Source organism: Lepeophtheirus salmonis, chromosome 3 (assembly GCF_016086655.4).
Source record: "Lepeophtheirus salmonis chromosome 3, UVic_Lsal_1.4, whole genome shotgun sequence".
In the NCBI taxonomy this organism is placed as follows: Eukaryota; Metazoa; Arthropoda; class Copepoda; order Siphonostomatoida; family Caligidae; genus Lepeophtheirus; species Lepeophtheirus salmonis.
Window position 1 is genome coordinate 18,163,425 of NC_052133.2, and position 24,010 is coordinate 18,187,434.

At 30.3% G+C, this 24,010-nt stretch overlaps 1 protein-coding gene across 1 annotated transcript in view; it reads right to left on the reverse strand.

Moving 5' to 3' along the window:
- Nucleotides 1-24,010, reverse strand: part of LOC121114002 (uncharacterized) — a 323,719-nt gene that overhangs the window by 57,470 nt on the left and 242,239 nt on the right. The window contains exon 2 of the mRNA XM_040707809.2: nucleotides 19,477-19,977. Coding sequence (XP_040563743.1) covers nucleotides 19,477-19,808 — 332 coding nt within the window. The 5' untranslated portion in view covers nucleotides 19,809-19,977. The remainder of the gene's footprint in view (nucleotides 1-19,476; nucleotides 19,978-24,010) is intronic.

Here is a 24,010-nt window from a genome sequence, read left to right on the forward strand (position 1 = left end):
TTTTTTTCATAGTGCAGACAAGAAATTAACTATTACATGGGGAAAGTATGATGTTTTTCATTCTACTTTTTTCGTTTCTAATCTATTCAAAATTATATCTAAAAATTTAGCACTTTCATAGGGATTTTTATTACATATTAATTTGATTTAATTCAAATATAAGGGGTTACCATTCACGCCCAGTAGTATTCAATAAAGGTGTTAAGTCCTTTTTATACTTTAAGCCATTTGATGAGGCTTCATCAAAGTTTATTAGAAATATGTAACTTTCATCTTGTAGAAATATCGACTTTAAGTTCTCTTATATAGGATCGTATTCAATTATGTTGAAATTTTAATGAAAACACTCTATGCTTTAGGGGACGAAAAATATTGGAGTATCACACAACTCAAAAAAATAACATTGTATTTGTTATCAACTATCGGTTTTTTCAATTTCGATCCCCTTAAAATTTCCGAGAATTAAATATTTGGGATGAATTCTAACCTGCAAAATACTTCGTCCCTTTCTTCATCTTTTTCTTTTCTAGGTAAATATTGTGGGATACAAAATATGTGATAAAGTAACCAATGTGGGCTCATGAGACACAAAGATTAAGAGTACGAATTTGTTGCAAATTATAAGTGAAAGTCCTTGTTGGACTAAGAATAGAATTGACGATCTAAAATAAGTCATTGCTGTCTATGTTCTTGCTGGATATGGAGTGGGATTTGGGCTGATTTATTTTCTCATATAAAGGCTTGCAGCTAATCCAATGAAATATTATGAAAGCTAAGCTTCTCTTCTCTTTAACATTCTTTAAATTGTCTGGTATATTATGTACATTGTTGGTTTCTTCTTATTCACATAATCGCATTGCTTAGAGTTTACATCTCTATTACAAATATACGTCTGTGTTTGTTACACAGGGTGGCTCTTAAAGTTTTTCCTATTTGTATAGTGCCAAGTAGATATAGATGCATGTAGACTAATGCTTTAGTTGATACCATAAAAAAATTGTTATTTGAATGTAAACGAAATCTGTGTAATTCTTCGTTCCTTCCCGTGGGTGTTTATAAACTCCAGAGAATACAATATATATTTGTAATATTTTGTGTGTATCATAGTTTTGCTTCAGCTTACATGTAAATTATTGATTTATCATATATTATTTGTTTTAAATTTTTTTATGCGTTTATATTTAATAAGTATCTAAGGTACACACTAAAATATCATGGTGTCTAAGAATGTTATCTATATGTTCTAAATATGAAACAGGGAGATGGAAGGTAAAGGGGGAGATGTTTTGTTCTACATGGAACAAACCGTATTTTACAATAATTTTTGCTGTTGATATAATTTATCCTCTACAGTTTACAAAATGTAACACTATTTTCTACTATTTTAGACTATGAATTAACAAGTAAAAAAGTATTCAGTTTGTTCACCGATGTTTATAGTATCATATTTAATAATTTCTATTGATATATGGTATTTTATACTGTTATAATATCCTTTTCATGTTTGAGTGGGTTAAGACCTAAAAGGAAGTACTTGTGTTAGAATTTGAACTAAGTAGACGGTTTTTTCTCTCTCTCAAGTGGACGTATTGAGTTTTATGGAAGATGAAAGATGAAGAAATGAAGGCAAGATGTTTCTCACAGACCAGATTCCAGATCAAGAGGTTTACTTACTACAGGATCGAGATACATCTTATACCTCTTTAAAAATGTTGTCTGGGCGTAAGAATATTAATAACATTAAACTTCTTTAGGAACAAAACAGTTGGCCTCCTTCTCACCAGATCAGAACTCTCTAGATCTTCTCACTTAAGGAATGTTTGAAAGCCAATGATGCTTACTTAACACAATCTCGGAAGAAACTGTTCAAGCCAACTACAATGTGTTGGCCAAAGCCACCAAGACTAAGATTATTTATATTGAATAATCATTGTATATTTATATAAAATGTACAAAATTTATTGAAGGATTTTGTTAATCGGATCAATTCAATTTGTTTAAATTAAACATTACTATGTTACCTCCTAAAAGATCCATTGTGAATTTCGTTAGTAAACTAAAAACTCTATTTATTTTTTAACTGTTTGAGAAATTTGGTGATGTCTCTTCTAAGATTTCCACCTTTCAGCATTTTGATATTATATGATTTAATAGTTAAGATATATATGTAGATATATAATCCGTCTAAAAGAAATAGAATCTACAATAATATATTTTTGAATTGTACAAAATTTGTTTTAAAAAGTTCATCTTTCAATTTCTTTAATTCTTCATTCATACTTTTGACAGCGTAGTTCTATATTTTTTTCCAGCTATTTATTCAAAATTACAAATCTCCCTTAATTTATATTGAATTGTGTAGTAAACTATTTAAAGAAAGGAAATTATCAATAAATTTATGTAATTATGCAAAATTATTATGATCATACAAAATATGTTTTATGTGTATGTGTCAAGTAACTTAAATATCCCTTACTTCAAACAGCTTTTAACAAATAATCTAGATAAATAGATTTTTTTTTGCATATATTATCTCAGGATACGTAGTTTTATATATTCGTACAAATAAATAATTTGAAGATTGTTTTAGGTACTTCAATAATTTTCTCAATTCACCAATAGATATAGTTAAAAAACTATTCTAAAGGAAAATAAACTTTCTTAGCATGGCATACATTTTAGTTTTCGTGGTCCACCGCCTCCTTTCTTTCTTTTCATTGTGTTTTTCTCGTCTTTTCTCTTTATTCCACTAATAAATAAACTTTTTTTTTATAAAATTCCTTCAAAAAGAAGTTATATTTGTAAAATATTGTAATGGCCTTATCTAAAAATTGACCACAAACAATGTCGTAATTTAAAATTAAATGACAAAAGGATATATTTTTACTAGAGGTCTACCAATGCATTAGAATAGGCAATAATTGGCCTTTTTCGGCTCACTAATGCCGATTTCGCTGATACCCATACATGATTATTCATATGGATACTAAGACTTATTTGAGCATTTTTTTTGGAGACAGAATTACAGTTACAATTCTATAAAATATCTAGCCTACACAACATCGTTCACATAAATTAAAAAAAAAAATAAAGAAGGGGTAAAATACATATAAAGATTACACTAATTTGTAGTTTACACAGGAAATGTACATAAATGTAACAATTTAAAAATCCTCACATTTTTAGTTCCCCATACATTTGAATTGGTTTGAATAATGAACTGTTCAAAAAGTTGGTAGGAGTTGGGTTGATTAAAATGCTTGTTCTGAAATCATTTAGTAACTTTTTCACTAAACTATTTCTTCTTTGTATGTTTGTTTAATAATATTGTTAATAACGGAACATAGTCGAGTACATATTTTCTGAGCCAAATTTGTGTCCTCAGTATCCACCCCCAGATCCATAAAAAAGACTCGAGTCCGCACTCAAGCATTGTTTTATATATATTTTAATTCCTATGGTAAGCATATAAAACTCAGCTTGGAACAGGACACTGTTCAAGACCATTTGATTTCATGTGGGATGAACCAGTAAAATAATAGACTTATGCTTGTGTTATTGTTACAAGTTTTTTTTTAGCAGTGAAGCAGTTGAAATTAGATCATAGGCCCAGGGGAGAGGAGACTGCCTTTAAATATCTAACAAACTCTTTAATATCAGGCAACCAGAAATTAATTGACTTTTTAGTACAGAGAGTATCTCACTTTTTAAAATGGAAATTTATTAACAACTAATTATGATTGGTAAATTTATGTACTTTGTTTTCCTATTTTTAATTATTAAAAAGATTAAGATTAAAAAAGTAAACAATTTTGTTATTTATTTATTAAATTCGTTTATATATAATTAGGAATCGGTATCAATATCGGAATTGTTCATAAAGATGGTATTTGAATGGGAACGGGAATTAAAAAATTTAAAATTTTGAAATATTTTTTATCTCTACTTCCTTACAAAGTGTTTAGAAACGCTTTGAATTCTACCAAAAATTTGTGTGGCTATTGCCTCAAGAAATTGAGACAAAGGCCATAGATTTACTTTTATTTTCATCTCAGTACACAAAAAAGTATGATAATGTTGAATTTGTGCATAGTTTTAGAGTTAATTGTTGTTAATCGGATAAGTATACCGTGATATATTAGTGTGTGATGTCAAAAAGTGAGAAATACAGTTCCATCAGAAATCAGACATAATGAACGTTGAACAATTAATTAGACCTAGTGGCTTTAAAAGAAATTTTAGACTTTTTTTTAAAACTTGGAACTTGTTTGTTATTTATTAGAGAACATTATTCATGAATATGTGCATTTTTGGCCTCAATCACACTCTCGACACAACCCCAGACATTTTCTACAGGCCTTGTTTTCAATTCACCACCAGATTCTATAATCAAGGGGATTTATGTCGGGGCTCTGCGGTGGCCAGAAGTTCTTCAGCCACAATTTCATTTTTTTTGACCATCCAATCCTGCCCGATTTTTGTAGGAGCCCCGTCCTGTTGAAAACATTCATCGGTTTTCTTTGATTGCTTTGTGATTTTGCCAAACTAGGGAAGTACTTTTGTTTGCAAAATCATACAATAATCCTTGCTCGTAAATTTGTATCCAACGAAGAACCAGCTTGGCTTCATTTTGCAACCTTCAAATGTGACAAAGCCGAGTTCGTTATTGCGACTGGATGTTTGGTGGTTGGCAATTCACTGAGGTTGCACTTCACTTCTTCAAAACATACAACCCAATCATTTTTCGTATTGTACACGGGATCTACTATAAATGTCTTCTCGCCCAAGAAGAATAAAATTCGGTTTCCATTTTACCTCAGGTCATTGTAAAGCTTTTTGCAGTGATCAAATCGTAATTGTTGTTGAGTGAGTAAGGGTCGTTCAATATGTTGGAGAGACTTGTCACCAACTTTTTTTTTAGAAAATTGGACACCGTGAAACGTCACACGGAACACCATTTTGCCCATTCCTTCATTGCCATCTAGGGATTTTCCAAAATATTTTTTTTTGCCATTTGAGGCTTTAATTTGATTGGCCTTCCTTTTCTATGACGATCACTGATGTCTTCACTATTTTTAACCTTAACCCTGGTCTGATTTTGCACACATTAAGGGTCTTTACAATCAGAATTGCTAAATCCAGGGTGGACTAGACGAGCAACTTCTTGCCTTTTTTGTTTAATTTTCGTTAATATTTTTATCACTGACTTGGTAAATAAGGTATTCAATAGGTAAATAATCAGCTGTTCTTTTCGTTAACACAATTTTTACTTAAAATTAACCAAAACCTCTCCAAATGCAATAAAATTCATGTTCCAATTTTTTTGGACAGCCTGGTATAGGTACAGAAAAAAGAAAAAGTAATATTATATTTTTCTAATTTTCTTGTGAGTAGAAAACAGCATCTGAAACTTAAATGGTGAAACAATTGGCAAATATAAGAGGAAAACGAAGCAACTAATATATATTTTTGGTCAAACTATTTTTTTTTTCTATTATCAAATGAAAGCCATCATTTTCTGTTATTATTTATTGATAATGAACGTGTTCCAGAGCTGTTTCAACTTGATTAATTGATGGGAAAAGTTGACACCAAAATTGATATAACAGCTAAAACATCATTGTTGTTTTACACGTTGGCTTACAAACTTCATATTGTTTTGAAATTTCCTAAAAAAGTTAGTTCCCAATATAACTTCTACAAGGTAATTAATATGTTAAAAAATGGGGTTTGTACCAACTAGCCCCTCTCTCATCCTACATACATATATATATTTATAGTTTAGATATTAAATAAATGTAAATTTATGTATTGTACATGTATGTATAGATAAGTAAAATCCTTTATATACATACATTAGGGTGAATCTGATTCCTCTAACCTGCCTTAAGAAACTTAATTTGGTTTTGGTACTGTGTACGGTCCTATAAGCTCATTTGTGAAAGTTCATGGGCAAATATTATAATTTAATTTTCTAAAAAGTCCATGAAATTTAAAAAAAGTGACAAAAATGATAAAAATTACATTTTTGGTTATATGAATTTGCCTAATAATAATTCATTCTTCGACTAGATATATATCGAACATAAAATACTAAAATTCGCCCAAAAAAAGAAAATATATTATTGAAATAACAAAAAAAGAATACACTATTAATTTTTGATAATGCACAGCATAAGTACATGATACATAGGCTGAAAAGTCTCAGTCTGGATAAGAAAATACTGGTTTTTTGTTCAAAATTTGTTTTAGTTTTTAAATATAAGTACTTTTATTATTTTTTTGACAAAGTGGAGGCCCCATAACACTTTTCAAGCTATTACATAGCTTCAGCGAAATTTTTTGCCGTCAAGAACCAGTGTAAAATAAAAACACAAAATTGTTTTTCAAATAACTAAAGTAGCGTCATACTTAACACAATAAATGACAAACTTAAGAAAAGATTGTCATTAAATTATGACCGGTGTCTTTTGAAGTTTGGTGCTAACTGAAAATGAGGTAAATAAACAATAACATATGTGTAAAGCCTGGGATTTTTTAGCCAATATGTTAAATTTTGACATTGTTTTGGAACTTTCATCCATTTTTGGGTCATAAACTATAAGTTCCAAAAAAGTGTTCAGTGTTATCTGTCAAAATTCAAAAAAATTGTCGGTTAATCGTCTCACCCTAATATACATGTACATTGTATATTATACTATAGGTATATAAGATATATCTATTCTTTTCACGTATTATCAAAATTGAAGGTTTTGATCTAAGGTATTGCAAGGTAAAAAAAGAAAACTCTCCCCTATTTTGCATAGTTATTTTTCGATAAATTAAAAAAAAAAGAAGAAAGATATGTAACTTTACAAATTGAATTATCTGCATATTCTATGCAAACTTTATGATATGGTATTGACATGTTTATCGAATAAGTTAAATTACCAACATGTATCTCATTCAGTAAATTGTAAAAGTAACCTTGTTGAAGGTAAATAATTAATAATAAAAATTGAAACTCTGCCTGGGTTGAAATAAAGAAAAAATATATTTGCTTTAATATTAAATAAAAAAAGTAATAGAGATTTTTAAGTAAAAAAATTGGCAGTAATTTCCAAATTTTTGTCTTAAAATTTGTTTTTTCATACCTCCTACAGATTAAAAAAAAAAAATGAATTATGGAGCATTTTTACGTGACGTCATTGTTCTTGAAAAAGGCTATGTTAAATGCATGAATAACAAACTTTATAATATAATAAATCAACTGGCTTTAATGTATACCTTTTTATAGCCATCCAAAATAAATATCAGTATTTTTTTTTTTTTGAAAATTGACCATTTGGTTTAATACCACACATATTATCAACAACTATGCTTCAAAGACAACGTGGCATTATGCTTATTGTATATTATGTGAGGTTGGTAAAAAAAATGCTTCAAAGGAAAATATTTTCAAATTCAAACATGTATTTTCTACAACTTTGTAACTTGGTATATAAATGTCTGTCATGTGATTAAATAAGCGGGAAATGGACTTCTACTTTTGGGGCTGGTAAATGTCTATTTAAAAACGATCATGGTTTAAAATAGTTATAGTAATTCATAATCTCATTATTATATTGTAAATTTGCTTGTTCTATAATTAAAAATGTATTTTTTTATAATAAAATCATAACGTATGCACTATTACAATAATAGTTAGCAAAGGAGAAAGTGGGTCATTTATTTTTAAGTTTCTACAAGTTGTGATCCAGCACTTCTGTTGAAAAACCAACCTTTAGAAACAGATTTTTGAAGGTGATGAGTGTAAATATGTTGTAATATTGTCAGATTTTAAAAACCTCTGAATAACTTTTTACTATTTTTGCAGCGTAAATTCATATACTCATTTTATTTTATATAAATTTAACTATTTATATATAGCTTAAGAGTTAAACAGAGTATACTAGTTAAGTATTCAGATATATATTGGTATTTGAATTTAAAGAGTAGCTGAGGACAAGTTGATAAACGCAAACAACAACAACATAAAAAATATATATAAACCCAAAAAGACCCCAATTTAAAATTTAAAAATTCCGAAATCATAAATACAAATTTAGAACATTACTTTAATTACGTATAATAAGTTTATGTTAAATATTGTACAGGATAGGGAAGCACAACTGTTATTTAATATTTTTTTTGCATTACTATAAAAAATATTTAGTAATTATTTTTTATATTCTGTTTCTGCCGTACTTTTTGCATACACAAACTATGCTAATCATTTAGTAATTTCATCACAATGAGCGAGGAATAAGGAAAAAGGCAGCGCATTCCCAGATCTCTTAGATGCTGGAGTTGATGTGATGAAGATTACGGATAATGTTAAGTGTTCTATGAGTCTCGTTTTTAAGTTGACCAGGATGAAAAAACATGGAAAGACATCTTTAGGATGTCAGGAAGTGGAGGGAATGTTCAAAGATGAATATGAAGTTCTTATTAAGTTAGGAGAAGAATATAAAGGAGGATCCCACTAAGTCGATGAATAGCCTCGCCAACGACTTTTCTGTGGCTCCTAAGACCATCAGGAATGCTATAAAGCTTAACTTGGTATTAGTTTCTTTCACAAGTATCCCACACAACCTTCTGACAGCCAGGAAGCTCGGAATGAATAAGAAAATCCTTATATAGATGAAGGTAAATTGTTCAATTATGAAAAATTTATCGGACAAGAAGATTTTCACAGTTGATCAACTCCACCATCGCCAAAACGACCGCTTGCTTGTGAAAACAGTAGAAGAGGTCCAAGGAGTTTAACGCACCAAATATTCTGCCCAAACAATGGTACTCGGCTTTGTGGCTTCTAATCGAAAAAATACACCTCTATTCTTTTTCATGGCTGGACAAAAAATTGGCCAGTAGGCTTACTATTATGTGCACCATCTTGCCATGGCTAAAGACAAACTACCCAGAAGGTAACTACACATGAATCGGGACGGTGCCCGCTCATACGTCTGCTAAGTGCCAAAAGTTATGCGCAAATAACATGGCTCGATTCTGGTCGAAAAATATATGGGCACCTTCTTCACCGGATTTGAACCTAATTGACTTTTCTATATGGGGCAATTCGGAGAGATAATCCAACATGACCTCATACCCAAATGTGGACTTACTGAAGTGGGATAACTTGTCAGAGGAGTTTATCATCGACTCCTACATGGTATTCAGGGGACGTTTAAAGTCGTTGATTGATAATAAAAGTTGCCATATTCAGTGAAAAAAATTTACAAAAAAACTTGTATACATTATTTTTTGCCTATTATTGAAAATATAAAATTATTGATATATTTCTAAATCCATTTCTCGAGTCCACGTTTTGCTGCCCTACCCTGTACTATGTATTTTCTATACATGAATATATATATATATAATATTTACTTGTTTGTTTATTAGTTAACCAGATTATTTGAAATATATTTTTCTAATCAATTCCAGTTTTATTTCAATTATACGAATAAATAATATTAATTACTATGATTATTTATCCGTGGTACCTAATATTTCTCAAAAAATAAAGATCAATAATTGGAAATTGATTCCAAAATTTTTATGCTGTTAAAGTTGTAAAAAATATATGTTAAAAAATGTTAAAAATTATCACAATTTAAAAAGTTTTTGGGAGAAGAGTAGCTTAGCAGTCTTGACATTTCATTAGAGTATCTACAAGCAACTATAAAAGAAAGGAAAGGAACTCTAATCCCACTCGGTATCTAGTAATGAAATTGGTTGGAATTACTTTGATTTTGATCCTCAATTATAATCTGAGTCCAAGCAGGACTTGCATTCATAACTCCCCAACAAATCGTCAATGTCAAACTCCCTTATTCCTGAGCACATGTACTTATAACTTAAATGTTATCTCTCCAAAAATTATAGAATAACGAGAAAGGCTTAAGAAAATCAAAAAAATTTTTTTTGTTGTTCTCAAGTTTGCAAACTACAAAAAGTATTGCACTGGTCTAAGATCATATTTTATTACAAAACCTTGAATACTTCTAAAATTGCAGCTAGTAGCTCATCCTCCTCAAACTTAAAAAGTAAATAAATAGTAAAATATTGTTTTGTATTTATAAAGAGCTTTTTTATATTTTATAAATAAGCCAGTCATCACAGTTTATTGATGTTATTTGTGTATACATACATCAACGTCTGTTTTACTTCAAATATACCCAGATATTTTTTGATTATGAGATTATGTTTATGAACATGCACTGAAAGAAACAAAAAAAAAAGAAGAAGAAGACATGCTATTCGTATAATGAGAATGTCTTGACTATGACTATATCCATCAAATTTTGACACTATAGAAAATATGTACATATAAAGGGAAAGTTGATTATAGGGAATCCTATTAGGTTGAAACATTCTTGTTATCTTGTTTAACCATAATTGACATTATTTCTATATTGAATTAGTGTCAAGGATACACTCAATATTATAATCAAAATTGAATATAACAAGTTGTATTTATGTGTATTTTGGTTTTAAAAAAACTGAAAATCAACATTCTTAACATAGTCAATTTGGAGGGGAAAGGCTAAGCTGTCATGACGTTTTATCAATTCAACTACATGAACATGACATCAACAATTACAAGGTCCAAAGATTGAAATTAATTCATATTTCGATACCTTACAGTATACAAAATTAGTTACAAAACAAAGAAAATCTGAGCTCTTTTGGTTACGTACAAGTCGAGAAAATGACACTTGAAAGTGATCAACGAATTTCAATTCGAGCACTCTTAGCAGTTGGGTGTCTCCAAAACTATCGTTCTCACCATAAGCAAGTCCAAAATATTGGAAAAGAAGAAAGGCTCTGTCATACACGGCAAACTGGACCTGAAGGAATGAAAGAAAACAGCACAGGACAATCCCCTTAAGTCCATGAGGGCTCACACTAGAAATCTCGGTGTTTCACACCAGACTGTCCAGAGAGCTATAAAAAAGTGGTGGAAAGAGCCTTGTGAGTTTGGAGAGACTACTTTTGACACCAGCAATGAAATAAACCCATCTCCTTTCTTGAAAAACTCTTTTGAGTTCTTTTGAACCCTTTTTCACACTTTTGGCACCCCTACATCCGTGATGCCAACCCCTTTGGCTACACCTTTTGGATAAAAGTCGAGGGGAAGGCCTGCAGTGCTTGTCACCCAAACAACGAGACCCTCAAAGCCGCTGTCAGACAACAACGGAATTTATGACCGATAAACTACTCTTAGAGGGTGACAAGTCTTCCACGGCCGCCTGGAAGTTTTCATTGCCGTTGAGAGTGGATACATTAAAGATTAAGAGAACTCTGATACACATCTATTTATACTTTTAATTTTGTTGAAATTTTATCATTAGTTCATAAATATAGTGTTCATATTTTTATGGACATCTCAGTATGTATCTTTGTATTCTTTTTTTTTTAAAGTTTAGAGAACAAAAAATATTCAAGTTGAACTGCCGTTCGCGTAACTTTCTTATTATTTGCAAAAATCCTTTGTCTTATTATTTTTTATTGTCGAAGCCTTATAGCCTCCATTAAAAAAAGTTTCGCAAATATCTTTAATTTTTGTTTTAAATGAAATATTTTTTTGTTAGTCAAAAAGATTGTTATAGAAATATGCTATTTCTTGGCCGCCATGACCTTGACGGCCCAAAAAAATTGTTACGAAAATGGGCTCTAGTTTTTTTTTTTAAGTTGATCCAAATAAGATAATTTTGTTAGTTGAATTTGTCCTCAACGGAAAAAACTTTATCATTAATTATTACAATGTCAGGAGGCTACAAAACTTCATCTAACCGTGTTTTTTTCTGTTGATACGCTTAAATTACATATATACTATCTAGTATTTTTTATTTGTATTATAAACAAGCTACTCAATCAATTAAAAAGATAGGGACTAAATTAAATCGGATCTAAAAGACACAGAAACAAAATTACTTCAGCTTAGAGTCTCTAAGAAGTTGTGGAAGGTGCTTCTAAATTAGCTTCTCCTAATTTTAACCTTAAATTAATACCAATATGTACATAATTACTATCCAAATGAATTCACAATATGTACATTAATTCATCCATGTACTTTAAACAATTCGTATTGGGGTATATAAAATAATATACAGGGTCTGCATAAAGTTATGTTAGATGTTAATTTAAGTACTAATGATATAACTTATTACATAATTTGCATCTAATTATGCACATTAGTCGACAAAAATTTCAAAAACATTTGACATAAGTCACAAATGGTCACTCTTAGCCTTGACCAAAGCCTTATGTCTCTGTAGAAAGGATTAACATGCTGCACGCACCATGTCCAGAGGGATGGCATCCAAAGCAGCTACTAGTTTGGCCTTCAGGTCATCCAAATTCTTGCCTGGGGTGACACAGGCTCTGCTCTCAAGAATGGATCAAATGGAGTAATCTATGACATTTAGGTCGGGGCTGGAAAGGACCAGACTGTCTTGTTTTTGAAGCCACTCAAATCGTCCTCACCCCCCCGTTGCGGTTCTCTGGATGTGAGGGAGGGGCACCATCTTGTTGGAAGGTCTATAGGTCATTCTGGAAGTTCTATTGGGCCAAGGGAATAATACTTTCCTCCAAAATGGTGGTGGTGTACTCCTTGGTGTTGATCTTCATCCTTGTGGGTACAAACACAAAGGAGGACTTCCTGGTCTCAATGATGGCTGTCCAAATCATCACAGACTTTGGCTTCTGCACTCTGTTGACAACATGGCCACCCATCTCACCTTTTTTTTCATAAGAATCCAATCCTTTTGGGGGTTAAAAGCTTGTTGCACAGTGAAAACTTATCATCAATGAAGACAATGTTGTGAGCCGTGTCAGTCCTCAACTTCTGAAAAATGACATTGCTTCTTTTAAGTCTTTTAGTCTTGACCTTGGTTGACAGGTGCTGTTACCTTTTCATTTTGTAAGGATCACTCCCAAGGTAATCTCGGAAAGGGTCTCTGACTGTTGTTGCACCAATGTTGAAATCCTTGTTCATCTTGGGCAGGTTCCTCCTGGGATTTCTTGCAATTCTTGCATTGACGACTCCAAGTGTCCTTTTTGACCTTGGTCTGCCTGATCTGGATCTGTCCTTAATAGATTGAGTCCCTTCATACCTCTCATTGGTTTTCTTGATGAACATGGGTTGAATTCAAGGCTATTTAGGTTCCTCAAGATGGTTAGTTGATATTTGCACTTCAAATACTCCTTGATTATAGCCTCTATCTTGGCTTCCATTGTTGTTAACAAAACTATTATTTTATTCAAAACTGTTTGTTTTGATCTTGTTTTTGACCAAACTAGAGTTTAAGAATGGTATCTTGCAACTTTACATATAATTATATTATATAAAATTAATTTAACTGGATTTTTCATGGACCCTGTATACAGATGCTGCTTATTCTAAATTACAACTGACTTAATAGTAGAAAAAAGAAGCTATTTTTAACGATCTTGTATAGATTGTTTTCACACATTGCATTGATGGGGATGTCGACCAAGTTAGAAGCTTAAACAACTAAAGTTTATTGGAATAGTTGTTACCATATTTTTTGAATTTTTAATATCATAAATGATCTTCTCTCAAATTATTTAATGGTAGACATATCTTAACATATATAAACCGATTTTTATGACCAGCCGAACTAAAATGCTGAAAAAATTTAGTTTCTACATTATAATTTATTTTAAAAAGGATATTTTAAATGATTATTAAATGACCATTCATATTTTAATATTTCATATTAATAATTTCGTCTTTTCCTTCAAGGGTATTTAATCAATCATCTAACATTTTATAAAATATGTTTAAGATCTTGTCAATTGTTTTTTAATCTTTTTCAATCCCAATAGTTTGTCCTTTAGAGCATTTTTTTAAAAAAAATCCCGTTTTTAAAGTATAATTTCGATTTACAGCCTTACTTCTTACAGCTTAATTCTCAAACAGAATTAACTATTGTTGTAAAAGTAATTGATAAATAACATTCCAGCATTCAAAACATAAAATATTTATTAATTTTTGTTGATGTTTGGTGTGAAACCTTTCCTCACAAGTCAAAATCCTTTGATATTTTTATTGAGTCCTCAATATCCTTCTCCTGGGTATCTGTATAAAATGGTCCCCGAATCTACATAACATAAAAATCCTTGTTTTTGAGTCAAAGTTAAATGATGAAGTCTTTGATTTTGAGTTCAAATCAAGTCCAAAGTCTTTATAATACTGACTCGAGTTCAACTCGAGTCTGTAGTCTGAGTAATAATAAATAATTATCAAAGAAATATTGTGCTTACCTAATATTTCAAAATATTACTTGATCAATATTATTCTTATGTAGGATAATAAGCTAAAATATTTTTTTAATAAAAAAAAGCATTAAATACTTTTGATAAGTACTCCAATATGGTATTTTATGATAAAAATCCCGTGATAAAATGAAAATCATAAAACAGTGTTATTTAAGTACTTATTAACAAATAATGTATATTTAATAAAATATCTTGTATGGGACAAAAGTATGTAATGAAGTACTTTGCAAATAAGTTATATATTAATGAAAAATAACGAGAAAAAGTTTACCAGACAAAGACAAGCGTATGTTGTTCTACAACTGTAATGTCAGTATTATTCAATTTATATAAACATTGCACTTAATAAATGCATATTTTGTGCTTGCTTGCAAGGCAATGAAAAAGTAAATACATACATTATGCAAGTTAGATTGTCTTGTTCTCGCCTTAATATCCCCCCCCCCTTGTAGAAAGACTTTTTCTGTTGAAGAAAATAAATAACTGATATTGTTAAAGTTTGACATATTTCAGGGCATTTTAAACGTAGTACAATTTTAATTTGAAAAAATTGGGAATTTTGTGTAAAATATGCCATTTGAATATTGTCGGTCACAAATATATTGATATCGCTAAAAAAATTATACTTTAAATAAACTCTTCTGCTTCATATAAATCAAAAAATTAAGACTTTAAAACTTTAAGGAGATTACGCCAGGCCGACTTAGTACATAAATATTAATATATATAATAATTTTAATCTAACTAATAGTTTCGAAAAATAGGCGACGTCCCCTCTAATCCAAACAATGAATAAACCAAACTTTGGTGTTTCAATACCCCCGTGATTTTGTATTATTATTATTCTTGTTAAATTTCTTTTCATAAAGAGGTTTTATAGCGTTAATTATGATATACAAAAATATAACCATTTTAAAAAACAACATATTTTATTTTTTAATAATAAATGATTAATTATTTTTTTATAAATAATTTACCATGTTGGCTTCATATACTTTAATTAACTCAAATACCAATATTTTATAATTTTATCAAAAAAAAAACCAGACAATTTCCAATTATTAATCTTTTTCAGTAAAATATATTTTATAGGTATTCATTTACATACATTCACACATATTTACTTAACTGAAAAGATGAAAAAACATAAAACAAACACAATACGAGCATTGGGCAGCCGGTTACCTAGGTATGGACTATACAGTGATGAAAAGGTTGTGAATCACTAATATAGGTTCTGAAGGGAATTCAAATGAAAAACCGTACAATGATATCAAAAGAATAATTGACCGAATCTGGACTAAACCTGGCATTACTGACCAATTGTCCTATTTTGTCTGTAAACTTTCTATTAGTATCAGGTAGTCCATTTAAACTAACCACTTACTAATTGGCTAATTAATACAAGTTGAATAATTGAAATGAATTCATATTATGATATATTAAAGTAAACACAATAAATGGCACAACCAAACAAACAAACCCAAGCTCCCTAGCTTATATAAGTAGAGAAAATGACCCTAGAACGGGATTGACGAATTTCAATTCGCGTAATCGAATCAATTGGTTGTCTCCAGGACCACCGTCTACACCATCAGCAAGTCCAAAACGTGGGAGAGGAAGAAGGGATTTGTCAAAAAGGGCAAACTAAACACGTGGGGTGTTAAAGAAAACAGCCTTGTCAAATTTGACACCAGCAATGAAAAAACCCAATCTCTGCTGTTGCAAGACTTTTTTCAATGAGTCTTGTGAATTATTTTGAACTTTTTTAACACTTTTGCCCCCCCCCATCCTTGATACCAAGCCCCTCGACTACACCTTTTGGGTGCATGCCAAGAGGAAGTTCTGCAGTATCCGTCATCCAAACACTGAGGCCCCCAATGCCACTGTCATCCAGCACTGGGACGCCATAACAGATTACTATATCCGTAGGGAGTGCCAGGCCTTCCGCTGCCCCCTATTAATAGTATTAACTTTGTTGAAATTCTATTTTAAGTAATATGTTATATCATATTGAAGTTTAAAATCCAAAGTGTTCAGATTTAAACGGACAACTCGGTAAATCCAGTTTCGATTATCCAACTTGGACAAGTTGAACCTATTTAAAATCCTTGCTTAACATCGTATTTACAGGGACTAATTTAAATTATCTATTTTCATAATCTGGAGATCATTTTCTTCAAAGAATTTTGCTGATTTTTAATTTTCAAATTAATTGAAAAACTTGTTTTTTAAATATTTCATCAAACGTACTAATAACAACGATGACATTAATTTCAATGTATTTAATTTTATAGAACATAATTTAAAATAATTTTTGGCAATATATATTTTTGACGGCAAACACACGTACCTCACTAATCCAAATGCAAGACTGCAACTGTGAATATTTTTCAAAAATACCTTAAAATTTGTCTGTAGAAAGAAACCATGCACACCCGCTATAACTTCTACTGCCTAATTGCCTTTCATTAAAAAATGGTGGTTATGTTGCTCCACTCTGTTGTTAACAAAATATTGTGTGTTTTTCATTTTTTTACATAAAAACAAGGTTTCTTATGTTCATTGTCATTGGGTGTTTTTTGCTTGAAATATATGTTGTTGAAGAAAAATGAATAAAATTATCTTTGATAAAACTAGGTCTTAAAATAGCCATTTTCTGCCAAAAAATCTATTTATATATATTAAAATGACCTGTACGACAGCAAAAATAACATAAAAGGGATATAACTTTGCCAAATCAGTTTTTAATTGTTCTAAGGAGAAAATAACTATGTGGCACGGAAACAAATATATGGTATATCCAAAAACAGGACAGTCTCATGCATAAAACTGATTCCTTGATTTGTTATCAAGCTTTTGTGTATAGAGAAAGGCTCTCTTTAAGATTTATCCTCATATTTTTATTCATTATAAAAGCATCTATGAAATGTCATGAAAATACAAGGCATATTTATATAAATATTTTTATCATGTTTCTCTTTAAGTCAACGAAAATATTTTATAAGCTTTGACAAGAATGGTAAACAAATAGTGCAGATTTTTTTATTTTACAAATATAGGCAGAGAAATCCTTTTGTTCATTAGTAATAATGCATTTTACAAAAAAATATCATGTACATCATTATAAATATATTATGACCATCAAAAAAATATATAATCATTTATAGAGTTTAGCGGAGACAAAAACAGTTGTGCCCGACTTTTAACTCACTACCTTAATGAAGATTCATATTTGTAATGTGCCATTACCCATATTACAGATCAGGTATCCAAATTAATACCTTTTAGGTAATTCGATACTTTTTTGGATACAAAAAACGATGAAGGAAATTCAAATGCACTCTCATGGATGTTTGCAGTACTTTTTCCCGAAAGGTAGAGGGCGTTAGCAAAGAAAATTGATGCTCACTCATTCTCTTCAAATTCCTCCAAAAGGAGAACTGACAGTGGCTTAGAGGATCTTGGTGTTTGGATGACGGACTCTGCAGGCCTTCTCTTCGAATGCATTCAAAAGTTGTATTCATAGAATCTCATCCTTTATGGGTGACGCTGAAGAATCAACTCCAGTAATACTTATTCAATCCAAAAAGGAGCTTAGCCGGGTACCCCTAAAAGTTGCATGGCAAGACCACACAGACAAACTTTAAAAGTTTTGAGGGAGACAAACAGAGTTAAGGACTTCATCATTTGGGATCCACTCTTCACACCACAGCAGATGTACTTGAAATAGTATATTTTGTCTTGAGTCTTTTTCATAGAAGGGCACTTTATGGACGAGTGGACAATTTCCAAAGAATGTAATTATAAAAAAATATCGAGTCTAAGTTGGGTAGGATGTCATAGAACCACGAACTCTTGTATGATTTTATCGGAATTCATATTTATACTCAAAAATAGATGTCAAATTAGACATAGTACTAACTTAATGCTTAAATAGTTTATGATGTAAACAAATTGACGTGTTTCAACCTTTTTAATTGATAATAATCAATTTTCCTGAGTCTCAGTTTTATATATAATTAGATAAATTTCAAAAATAAGTCTGCTAATTTTTCTTAGTTTTCCTAAAAATTTACTAAATCGATGTTATTCTTCATGGAATTTTTTTTTTGCAAGAGTTACATAACTTTAAATCCTTTATTTATCTATCATTGATGCCATGATTCACTATAATGAGCAATTATTGATGACTTTCATGTCATATCGCAATAAAATTAATTATTTTTTCACATTGCTATTTTATTGATGTTATATCTTAATGCAAAAGCCGATTAAGTGATTTCATTTTCCTTTGTCACGGACTGCATGCTTTTTGCAAGTAAAATACAATTTAAAGATTTATCCTTGTCAAAAAATAAATGTATTTTTAATGAATCAGCTTTAATTAATCATAGAAAAAGTTGGCGTGAGGATATTTTTATAATTATTTAAGCCGATTACATACAAATATGCAATGGTAGTTTTCTTTTATGGTAATATAGGAATTCATGATTAAAAACATTGGGTTGAAGAAATAAAAATATAATCGTCTACATTTTTTTTTAGCATGAACAAAATTGTAAGACTATTATTTTTATATATAAATCATTTTTCGTTTCTCATTTGAAGTTACTCAATTTAAATAATTTGTAATTTGTGGATGAGAGAGAACTCTTCACGATTATTTTTTTTACCGTTCCAAATCACGTTTTAAATCTTCGAGTTGGAGTCCAAAACGACAAGTAATTATTTTTACGTCATGGAAGTTGTTTTAATACCTAATTGTATAAGTTGCACATCACAGTGAAGGAAATAAAGTTAATGCTCTCATTTTTTAGAAAGCTTGGAAACATTTTTTAGCTTTCATTCCACACTCAAACTTGAAACAATTGATATTTCTTTGTTGATAGAATTATCATATTTTTTTGTTTTTGTTGCATTTAAAACGTTTTTTTTTGTTTTTTTGGAGAAATGAAATATAAGAGTCTTTTTTCTCTTTGTAAAAAGCAACTTTTTAATTATTGCAACTATTGTAATTTCTTCATTGCATATCTTTTAAATCTATATGTACTTGTATGTTCATTTTTTATCTCCATCTATTTGAATTTAAAACTTTTATTTATTTATGTAATCCTATGTAAATTAATTAATTAATTATGTTCTTACCGGAAACAATGATCTTGTATTTCTCGTATAAAACAATTCGACAAATATATTTTTTGTAGATGAACCAATTTTAAACTTCTAAACGTTTCAGCCCGTAGAATCGGAAGATAATTATGATTTAAGTTCAATACTTGAGTATCAACATCTATGGTTGGCACTGCACTCATAGAGGCATTAAAACAATCCACAGTCTGTTTACCATCTCTCCATTTGCATTTACAACGATGAGGGCAGTCATTATCATCCTCTTCATCTTCACCATTAGAAGTGGCGGATCTTAAAGAAAGGAGGAGGCTCAAAAGTAGTATTAAATAGAATCCTGGTTCTCGCATCCTTTACGGCTGTTGGATTTATTTATATTTGTGCGTTATTTTGGAACTATTGCTGGCGATTATGAAGATGATGATTCATTGGTAGAAGGTCAAAGTCCTGAGAAGGAAGCGCCTTTTCTTCTTTTCCTTCATTATCCTTGATTCTTCATGAAAAATATTACACTCGTCCCTAAAAAATAAGTTAAAATAGTTATATTACAGTTTTAGTGTAGAATTAATATAATTTTTTAATTCAATCCTTTCTATTTTATATTCAAACATTTTGTATTCTTATTCAGACTAAATTAAGGCCCTAGTCCTTAAAATAACGAATTATTTACTACACACTTAATTTCTTTTGAGTCAAACAAATTATATTTACCAATTATCATATGCTCAATTCGGTCAATTAGTTAATACATAAGTTTTATCGTGTAGCCGATATAATTGCACATTCAGTTGATTATTAATTTTAATTCATTAAAGGCTATAGAACGGCCCTAAATCTTGGATTCATTAGAGCCATATGAATAGCAAAATTATTTTTTTCTAAATAATTGATTTAATGGACTTAATGGTAGTCTTAGGTCAAATTACAAAAACTTAAGTTCAATTTAAACCAGCATTTTTAGACGTCAATTAATTTAATCTTAGTCTAATTTAAGCTGAACTTAAATTTATGTCAATTTCTTGTCATGGGGGCCTGAAATTTAATAATTTTATATCCGGCATAAGTATTTAGATATACCAAAAAATGTAAAATATAATTTTGAATCTTTTTATTTGAGCTATGACACTTTATTTGTATTCAGTTTGGTTTAAAAAAAAAGATCATTTCACTATGACTGGAAACTTTTGTCTCATTTAATATCAACTTCAGGCCCCTAAAATGGATAAATACAAAAATAAATGGTATAGAAATAGAACATAAAATCTACAGATAAAGTCAATACTCCTGTTAAAAAAAATCATCCTAGTTTGCTTTTGTATTGTCGAGTCTTCTTTCCAAAATGAGTTATTATACAAATATCACATGTACCAATAAAAAATTAGTAGGAATTATTAAAATCTTGAGAAACACGTTAACGTACGCACTTAGCCAAAATAGTAAAATGTTTCCTAAGGAAATATTATGTCAACTGTGTATCAATCCCAATAAAACGTCAAAATTGCAAAAAAAATGTTAAGTTGATAATCTTCTTTTGTACAAACATGTATTTTAAACACTATGATTATAAAAAATTGTAAAAATATTTATTTATTTATTTTATAAACTTGTCTACGTAAAAAAAATCCACAGGTACATGTTTAAAATATTAGGTGTAGAAAAAAAAATCCATTATTTTTCATGGATTTAATTTTTTATTTATTGATGTTTATCTCCTTGGTAGTCAAAACAGTCTTATATGAGGGTTGTCCTCGATGATTTACTATATTTTATCCCCATTTTCGACAATTGGCCTTTTAGAGGGTGGTGCATTTTTGACAAATCTTTACACTTAACTTTATCAAAATGTATTTCAGCAATAAGTTGTATTAAGGTATGTCATAAAATAAAAATAACTTATATGATGTCTTGGCTAATTAACTCATCGATACAGCCCCTCTTGGCAGCAATGGTGGCTTCCAGCCGGCCAGGGAAGGCTTTGTACCCATTGCAGATGTAGTCTTCAGACATCTCAGTACTGGTTGATGGTGTCTTTGGGGTTTTAGATATTTGGATGACGGACAATGCAGGCCTTGGACTCAACATGTACCCAAAAAATAAAGTCCAATGGGTTGGCATCTGCTGTGTAGAGGGACCACATTTTCTGTGGCAATGAAGGCAAGCCGTCTTGTAACCACTTCTGGGCCTTTTTGGACATCCTGCTGGAACACCACATTCATTTTCAGATAGTTGGCTTCGACTAATGGTTCAATGCAATCTCCGTTGGTTTCTTCCCAGCGTCCATAAGAACTGGTACCAAATTTCGTTGGTAACGTTGAGATGACAATTTTTCAGCTTTTAAGACGCTTAGGAAGATCTAATTTTTTTTTGTTCGTATATTTAATTATTTTTTTTAGTATTTGATCGGAACAATTTTACCACATTCAAAAAAATTTTGATTTACTTAGTAAAAACAAAGTATCAAGAGTTTTTCGCCGCCCCCGATAGTTTGCATTTTGGCCTTTATGGAAGAAAAAGCTAAAAAATATGTCGAATCTTCTTTTTGTTAGTGTCCATTCTTGACGTGAGATAAAAAAATACAGAGTCAAACCATCACTAAACTGGTAATTACGTTTTTTAGTTTTTAAGTATATCTTTCTAACGTCATCTTGTGTAGAACGATCACAATTATACAACGCGAGATATCCATTACGAAAGGCATCTTTTAAGTACACCTATTATGTATGGATTTACTTGAAATACTACCTATCTAAAAACTTTTGACAATGAACAAAAGGAGGCTTTGTCATTCCCGTAGGAGTAAATACTTAAGATAAAATAATTTTAAAAAAATCAAAAAAATTGTAGAAAAATTCACTGCCCTTCCTAACAACAGCCCTTATTCCATCTGCTTGATAGGACTCTAATTATGGACCCCCCTAATATACAATACATACAAACATAAATTACCCAATCTCGAAAGAGAATATTACAACATCGAATGAACCAATTAAATTTTACAATATGCAGATGTTTATCTCCTTTTCAGATAACTGCAATGGTCACATCTTTAAATATATATATGTTGACGTAAAATACAGATGCTCATAGATAAAGCAGAAAAGTTATATTTTTGACTTAATCTATAATATATAATGGAAAATATAAAAAGACCGACTTATTTCATGATAATTTCATTTATTCTGCAGTGTTTCTTTTTATTTTTTTTACTTTTCTGTTGAATATACCAATTTATATATGGGTTGTATATTAATGTATGCTTGTTTACATAAGAACTTAGCTTTTTCTTTTAGACAAATAAAAGCATTTATACATGTGTATTTATGTTCTCTCTAATTGACATTTTTTATTTTCAAATTTATTGTATAAAAATTAAGAACATTGCATGTAGATTTGTTTGTTGCCCAAGTCAGACATTTTGAATACACTAGAAAGGAAGTGTAAAAGTGATACAAGAAGCTCCATACCTAATACAAAGGAATTCTAAAAACTTGTGAGAGAGCTAAAACTCTATCTTCATGGCCTGGAATGTCTAATGAAATTAACTAGATAATATCAAACTGTAGTGTATGCCAAAAGCTACGACCTTCATTCTTTTGAATCCTTAATGGAGGTCAACAGGAAAACTTATTTTGTTATCGTGAACCGTTATTCAGGATGATCCTTCGTTAGTCAGTTATGAAAGACTTCAACTAATGTGATAACTGATGTCATGCTGACATGGTTTGAAGATTAGGGGCTTCCAATGCGTATCAGGACTGACGGTGGACCCGTATATTTGACAAAATTTGAAGACTTTTGCAAAAACTTAGGCATCAAACATAAGCTCACATCTACATACCCACCTTGATCCAACGGAGACGTAGAAACCGCTGTCAAATCGATGAAGATGATGACACAAAAATATCAAAAGTCTTCACTTTGTTCAGAACTTATGGAACGGCGAAATACACACAAACCTGACCGACTCAGTCCATCTTTATGGGTACTTAAGTACTGACAGAGGACCCAAGTTCCCGCATTGCCATTGTCTACACTCGCCTATCACACTCAGACTTTAAAAAGATGGAGAAAGGAAAGAAAAAATAGGTCTGTCCACCGGGAGAAAAGTACGATAGTACTTTTACAAATCACAACCCCTTAACTGATGGAGATTATATTAGAATTCAAAATTATGAGACAAACATGTGGGCCACTTACGGAGTAATTTACATCCCCAAGAATACAAGCTCATACTTTGTCGTTTTTGAAGGAAAATAAGTTGTGGTTACTAATTGACAGTAAGTGATGAGATATCTCCGTCAACTTGTTCAAAACAAGTAATGCATATATATTGGTCAATTGTAGAACATTATAAGCACATATTTTTATACAAACTATACTCTGTGAGTATTGATTTATGGGTCTCTAATTTTCAATTATTCTTTATGGTTAAAGAAGGGAACTATTTTTTTTTTTTTTTGAAGCAATACATTAGTTTCACAATTTATATTCAGGCCGTACCCTTACAAAATTAGAATCATTGAAATGCTTTAATAATAAAAAATATCATATA